Raw genomic sequence first — 7,293 nt, 5'->3', positions numbered from 1 at the left:
TTTCATGGACTCTGCAAAGAATGCAAGTAAAAATGCCCTCTGCGGAGCCCCCTGAGTCCCAGCAGGGGTCAGGGTACAGTACGTGGCAGGTGCACACTACATCCCTGCCCCCACAGTGGGCCTCCTGGAGAGAGAGCTTCCAGTTACAAACTTAGAATTCCTTGGGTGTAACGAGACAGCCAGGTAGTAATTACCAAGTATCATGTCGAGCACTAGGCTGTTGTGCCAGTCTGCAGGGTCTCATTTAATATTTGCAAGAACTCTGCAAACGGGTTTCTGGTAGGCAGGCCCTCCAAAGATGGCAGTGGCCTAATCCCAGAACCCTTGAATATGTGACCTAAACGGCCAAAGAGGGGCTTGTAAGTGTGATTAAGGATGGGCCGTGAAATGGGGAGAGTGTCCTGGATTGCTGGGCTGGGGCGAGGCGGGGAGGCAACCTATCCCATGACATCGAGAACCTTTCCCAGCTGGACCAAAGAGATGCAACGTGGCTGACTTAGGGAAGAAGGCAGCCTCTAGAAGCTGGAAAAGGCAAGGGAATAGATTCTCCCCTGGAGCTGGCAGGAGGACCAGCCCTGCTGGACGCCTAACTTACAGAACCGTGAGGTGGTGAACTTGAATTGCTTTAAGCCACCAAGTAAGTTCGGGGTAGTTTGTTTAAAGCAATGGAAGACTAACGCCTGACCGAGTTAATTATTCCCATGTTACGGGGAACATAAAGGCTGAGAGAGGCCACGTGGCAATGAGCAGAGCCAGAAAAACCCAGGTCAGGTGCGTCCAGCTCCAGATTTCCATCTGGCCTGGATCAGAAGGGCACAGAGCACTGATGCTCCGCAGCTTCTTGGAGGCGTGGTGGCCCCTTTAAGGATGGGGCGGGGCTCGCGGTTGCCTGGAGACCGACCCAGTCAGGACGCGCAGGTCCCGCATCGCCACCGCTGGGCCTGGGGGAGCCAGCTGAGCGTCTGGAGCTTGGTGGGCACCCGGAGCGGGATCCCAGCGTCCCCGGCCGGTGGTCCTTTGTCCGCCACGGCGGACGTGACAGCCAGTGCCGGCTCTTCCTCCGCTTACCTGACCGGACTCCCAGTACCTGGGCAGGTGCATGGTGGTGGAGGAGGGCTTTGGGGAGGGGCAGAAAGTGCGGGGACCCCCAGGCTCAGAATGCAGCTCCTTCTGCGCTGCCTCAGGAAAGAATAAACAGTCACGAGAATACGGTGTCAAGCCAGGGAGGACAGAGGAAACAAGTTAATAGGAAACATGCCCTGAGAAACGAAACTTGCCTCACTCGTAGTTCAGATGTCTCTCTGATCGGAGTTGAGAGGTGAGAGCAGCTCGCTTCGCAGCCCGACAGTGACGGGCGAGGGTGGGGGCTGGAAAGAGTATCGGGGTTTTGAAGGAAGAGAGAAGCAGGACATGAGTGTAAGAGCCAAGCCGGAGGAGGCGATGAGCAGCCGGCAGGTGGGCCGTCCGAGGATGCCGTCCACCCGGAGCGGGGCATGGGGAGCCCTCTGCACCCTTGGGGCAAGTGAAGAGGGACCTCGCCCTGCCCTCCAGGACTCATCTGTGCGTCCTGTGCTTTGGGAGGCTTTCCGTGAGGCCAGATTTACAGGGCTTTGGAAACCGCGTCTTCGGAGCCCCGCCCCTCAGCTCTGACCTTGGGCGAATGATTAGCAAGCACGCAGTTTCCTGTCTGGCCCTGGAGGCGCTCAGTCAGCGGCAGTGCTGGCATGGGGAGTAGGCGCCGAGGATTTCAAGTTCAAAAATAGGAAAGCGACATGAAGTAATCACTCTGTGATTGTGTGCGCTTTTCCATGCTTTAGAAATGTTTTGTGCCTCAATCTATTTAACTCTTATAAGGAAACTAGGTATATTATTCCTTTTTGATATCTGAAGCAGGGCATCAAGTAACTTGCTCCAGAGCACACGGCTGTTAAAAGGTGGAGCCTGAGTCCAGCTCTGAGCACTTGGCCACACTGACATATTAGGGGACAAGCTTTTAAAGTGTGAACTGCCAGCATGTAGGACCTTACGGGATGAGTAGCCATTTTTCGTGGACAGGATTATCGATCTCACTGAAAGACTGTTTGAAAATAGTAGATGTGGTTCCAATTTAAAAAATTTTAGAAACAACCAATGCAATATTACGGCTGCATTTTTATAAATGGGTGGCACTTGTTACTTGTAGCTTTTCAGGCTTTGGAAGAGAATGAGAATGGCATTGGGCTGTAAAGCGAAACTTTTAACTTCAAGTGAAATCCTCAAGTATATCTCACTGAAAGACTGTTTGAAAATAGTAGATGTGGTTCCAATTTAAAAAATTTTAGAAACAACCAATGCAATATTACGGCTGCATTTTTATAAATGGGTGGCACTTGTTACTTGTAGCTTTTCAGGCTTTGGAAGAGAATGAGAATGGCATTGGGCTGTAAAGCGAAACTTTTAACTTCAAGTGAAATCCTCAAGTATTTAGACATACTTTTTTTTTTTTTTTTCCAGATAAAACTCATCAGTGCCCTGAAACGAACGGCTCTCAGCCAAGGAATCACGTGATCCGCATATAAACGGACATCCAAGGTGATGGTGAAGGAAAAGAAAAAAGCAGACAAGAAAGGGGAGAAGTTCTCCCACTCGCCCTCATCTCTCTTTGATTATCCGGAGGTTTCCAAACAAAATGGCAATGCCGCGAAGCCCGAAGTGTCCCCCAGCGCTATCCCACCCTTGGAAATGCAGCTCAGTGAACCGGGACCCAAAAGAGAGTCCAAAGACGAAAGTCCAAAGGTTGAAGACATCAGTGGATATGAAGAGCCCATTCTGACCAAGCTCATCGTTGAAAGGTGATCTCGGCGGGAGGCTTTGTCTGTGTTCTTTTCTACCCTGCTAAGCTCTGTCTTCTCCCCATACCTTCTCCCTCCCTCCTTCCCCACCTTCCTCCCTCCTTCCCTCCCCACCGCTCTCTCTCTCTCTCTCTCTCTCTCTCTCATATTGCAGCTTCACCTGCCATTCATTACCGCTTGACTGGGCTTCTGGACTCTGCTTCTGGTCTCTCTCCCGAGGCCTGTATAGATTTACCTTTCAAATGCACGGCCCCGTTTTAACACATCACTCCCTGTATTAGTTACCTATGTAACAAATTACCCTAAAACATGACAATTAAAACACAGATATCGTCTCACACCGTGTATGGGGGTCAGGAGTCTGGAAGCAGCTTGGCCGGATGGTGCTGGGTTTCAGGATCTCATGAGATTCAGCCAAGATGTCAACCAGGGCTGTCGTCCTCTGCAGGCTTGGCTGGCCGGACACGTGCTCTGCTTTCAGAGAGGCTTCGTGGCACGGCTGCCGACAGTTCCTTGTCACACGGACCCTCCCCACAGGGTTGCTTGAGTGTCTTCGCGACGTGGCAGCTGGCTTCCCCAGAGAATGGCTCGGGAGAGCAAAAGCAGAAGCCACGTGTTTTTTGACTTAGTCTCAATGTCACTGTCATTGCTGCAACATCCCGGTGGTCACAGAGGTCATCTCTGTCCTGTGTGGGAGTTGACTCCACGTGGGCGTGACTCACCCAAGGGGAGAATTCTGGGAGCTGTTTGGAGCCTGACCAGCACCCTCCTCTTAAAAACTTAGTTCTTTTCCATTGTCTACAGAATAAAACGCCTTAGCCGGCCTCTCTCCTCCCAAACACCGGAGCAGAACGCGGCTGGACTTGTCCCCATAAACCCGTTTATTTCTATCTTTGCTTACAAAAAGCGCCCTTCCTGGAAGGTCTGTCCCTCCTTTCTAAGAGACCAAATCTCACCCACTCTTCAAGGTCCAACCTTTTCCATGAATTCTTCCCAAGAGGAAGTCACTGTCCTCAAAACTTACACTTAGCACTTTCTATTATGCGTTAACTATAGACCTACTATATATTACTTTCTATTACATGTATATTATGTGTGAATTACTCGAATTTGTCTATAGATCTCAACTTTTCTGCCAGGCTGAAATTCCCTTCATAGCAGAGATACACTCCGAGTATCAAACGCCAGACCTCAGGCCCAGCAGGGACTCAGTCAACATTTCTGGTTTATCGATGAGTTCCTGTATGCCGGCTCTGGGTTGAGCACTATAGAAGGATATTAAAAAGTAGGAAATATGGTCTATATTTAAGTTCCTTGACCTTCCCCATTAACTAGAACCTCCAAAACAATATTGAATCCTGAGTGATAAAAGCAGGCAATCCCATTCATGTTCCCGATTTTAATGAAACTGATTTCAGTATTTTACTCTTAAAAATCATGTATGCGATTGTGTTTTCACAGGCTATTCTTGCTTAAGTGCTTTCCTCATAATATTCATTACTTGGAATTTTTAAAGAAACGATTGCTGAATTTTTATCAAATACCTTTCTGGCATCTTGATTTAGTGATGTAATGAATTATATGTATAGATTTTCTGTGTTTAATCTTCCTTGTATTTTCGGAATGAGCCCAGTTTGCTCATGGCTGTCACAGGCTCGCTCACCTCAGAGCCTAGGGATGAGCTAGGCGATCAATCACAGATCATCCAGTCAGTTCCGAGTTAAGAATCTGGTCAGTGTTCTCGGTACCTGCCTCGCCCAAAGCCAGCACGTCAGCAAGCCCTTGGGGCTCCGTGCTGAGAATATTATATTAGAAAAATCAAAAGAGAATCAGTCAAATGTACATAACACAAAGTTTACTATTTTAACCGTTTTTAAGTGTACAATTCAGTGGCATTAAGTCCCCTTACCATGTTGTGTAACCATCACAACTATCCACTTAAACACTTTTTCTTCACTCCAGAGAAACTGCCCAGAATAGACGGTAACCTTCCATGCCGCCCCCCGCCCATGCCCCCCGCACCCCACGGCTTCCTCCTGGCAGCTGCTCTGCCCACGGTCTTTCCTCCACACAGGAGCCGGAGTCATCTTTTTAAGAAATAAATCTGATCTTGTTCAGCTCACCTCTTAAAACGCTCTCACGATTCCTCCTATAGCTTTGGTCTTCATTCCAGCCCACCGCTCCCGCCCTGCCTGGGGCTGCCCTCCTGCTGCCTCCTCTGACTGTCCCCTGCCCTCTCTCCCTCCCTCCACCTGCTGCTCTCCTGTCTCTTGGCTGAACCTGAGCCGCCAGGCTCTCCTGCCTCCGGGCCTTTGCACTTGCTGTTCCCACTTCTTGGGATCCTCTTCCCAAGGATCTTCTCATGGACGTTTGTCTCTAGTCCTTCCGGTCTCAGTATGGCTCTCGTGTCCTCGGCGAGGCCTCCCCACTTCCACAAAAATCGGACACGATCCGGCATCACCTCGTTTTCTGTCGACTGTCTGTCTCTCCTCGGTGAGCCGGAAGCTCCCGAGGGCAAGAACTTTCCAGCATCACTGCCCTAGCCCCGGCCCTTAGAAGGGGGCGGGCATGGGGTGGCCCTCGGCGGGCGGGGGATGTGCGTGTTGAGTGAATGAGTTTGAGATGTGCTTCTTCATTCCCGTTACTGGTGCATCTTAACCCGCTGTCACTTAGATGTACGCACACCATTCGTTACCGGGAACTTTCTTTATTTCCCTGTAGCTACGAAGGGGAAAAAGTCCGCGGACTCTACGAGGGAGAAGGCTTTGCCGTCTTCCAAGGAGGCTGTACCTACCAAGTGAGCTCGGCGTTCGGGGAGTGGGCGGGGAGGAAGGTGTGGGGTGACCGTTTTAGATTTGTGTCTTCGGAAAGGTCCGCTGAGTCTTCGAAAGAAATTAGAAGTACTTAATGCCGACTTTGTTTTGAACCGATTATATATTTTGAGTTAAAAACATGGCTCAGTACAACCGAAGTAGTCATTTTAGATTTTTTTCCTTTCCTGATTTTATTGTGCAAACCACACTAAGGACACTGCGGTAAATCACGAAGAGTAAAATCCCAGTATCATCAGCCTTTTGCCGTAAATGTTTTCGATTTGCTATGTTCCTTGTAGTCCCTGAACGGAGGTATCAGAGTATTTTCACACGGGCGTATCCATTTTGTAGATAGCATCGTCTTGGACCTTTTTCCAAGAATCTTTCCTTCTCTGTATTGCCACGTGGTTTCATAACTTAAATTGTTTTATTGTGGTAAAATGGATATAACATCAAACTTACCACTTGGACCATTTGCAAGCGCCCAGTTTGGTGGCGGTGAGCGCCCTTACCATGCTGTGCAGCCGTCCCCACCGTCCCTCCCCAGGCCTTCCGCATCGGCCCGAGCTCATTCCAGACCCATCCAAAGCCAGCGCCCCATTCCCGCCTCCGTAACTTTAAACGGTGCATATAGTGTTCTGATTCACTATTCCCAACTGTCGTGGGATACTTTGGGGGTGTTTTCGTTTTTTGCCTTTATTAATAATGGATTCCTTCAGATCATCAAAGCGATACGTGATTCTCACAGAACGCCTCTCTGTGGTCGAGGCCGTGGCATGGGTTTTAGTACCCATGTTTTGCCCCTTTAACATACAACACGTTCATTTTCCCGTGTCACAAAAACTGCAAAAAAAAAACATGGACGCGGACTGGATTTACAGCCCACGTCTAGCAACCGCACAGGACTGCCCGGCGTCGGGTTTAGGGAGCTGGGCTTTTCTAACTCCTCCTCGGATCCTTTTTGGAACGGGGTGACGCCGGTGCGGTGCCAGCTCCAGAGAGGGCTCTGTCGCCGTCGCTGAATGAGTAGACAAGCGTGTCACACGGATGGAAGGGGAAGCGGGGCTGAGCCCACGGGTGGCCTGGTGTTTTACATGTTGTCTCGTGAAACCGGCGACGGCTCCTAAGGGTTTGTTGTTCTGTTTCGAAGGGCATGTTTTCAGAAGGACTCATGCATGGACAAGGGACTTACATTTGGGCCGATGGATTGAAGTATGAGGTAAAGCGTGTCATACGTCATAGTTCTGAACTGTCATTGTGAGACTTAATGGTCAGGTCCCCACAACTAAACATACGACTTTATAAAAGTAATTCGGCACAGAGGTTAAAGCCACAGAACCAAAGAACATAGGCGAAAAGTAACTCGCTACTGCCTGGGGCCCTCTGGTGTTGTCATCTGTACGTTCTAGAGGGTTCTGTGCGTGTGCTTGGCCTCGCCTGCTTTTTACAGACGCAAATAGTTTACTATACACTCTCTTCTGTACCTTCATTTTGCAGAGCTCACCCCATATCCATTCCTCCTGACCTCCCTCTTTTTACTGTCTGCTTGTGTTTCGTTATGGGGAATCCATCTTGCTGGCTGAGGGGAATACGTATTTTTAAATTGGCTGCTAGAACCAAGCTGCCCCCCAAGAAAGGGCCAGCTCTTC

General features: G+C 49.7%; 1 protein-coding gene across 5 annotated transcripts in view; it reads left to right on the top strand.

Moving 5' to 3' along the window:
• The first annotated feature begins 20 nt into the window (after positions 1-20).
• LOC102879468 (radial spoke head 10 homolog B) overlaps positions 21-7,293 on the top strand; it is a 34,716-nt gene continuing 27,443 nt past the window's right edge. For 2 of the 5 annotated variants that reach the window (XM_015585160.2, XM_025043105.1), the window contains exons 1-4: positions 1,325-1,862; positions 2,494-2,831; positions 5,553-5,628; positions 6,795-6,863. In XM_015585160.2, the coding sequence (XP_015440646.1) occupies positions 2,575-2,831; positions 5,553-5,628; positions 6,795-6,863 (402 nt within the window). In that variant the 5' untranslated portion in view covers positions 1,325-1,862; positions 2,494-2,574. The other 3 variants (XM_015585159.2, XM_015585161.2, XM_025043104.1) reach the window with 3 other exon arrangements.

The sequence above is a fragment of the Pteropus alecto genome, unplaced genomic scaffold, assembly GCF_000325575.1.
Source record: "Pteropus alecto unplaced genomic scaffold, ASM32557v1 scaffold40, whole genome shotgun sequence".
In the NCBI taxonomy this organism is placed as follows: domain Eukaryota; kingdom Metazoa; phylum Chordata; class Mammalia; order Chiroptera; family Pteropodidae; genus Pteropus; species Pteropus alecto.
This window is presented reverse-complemented; position numbering and strand designations above follow the sequence as displayed.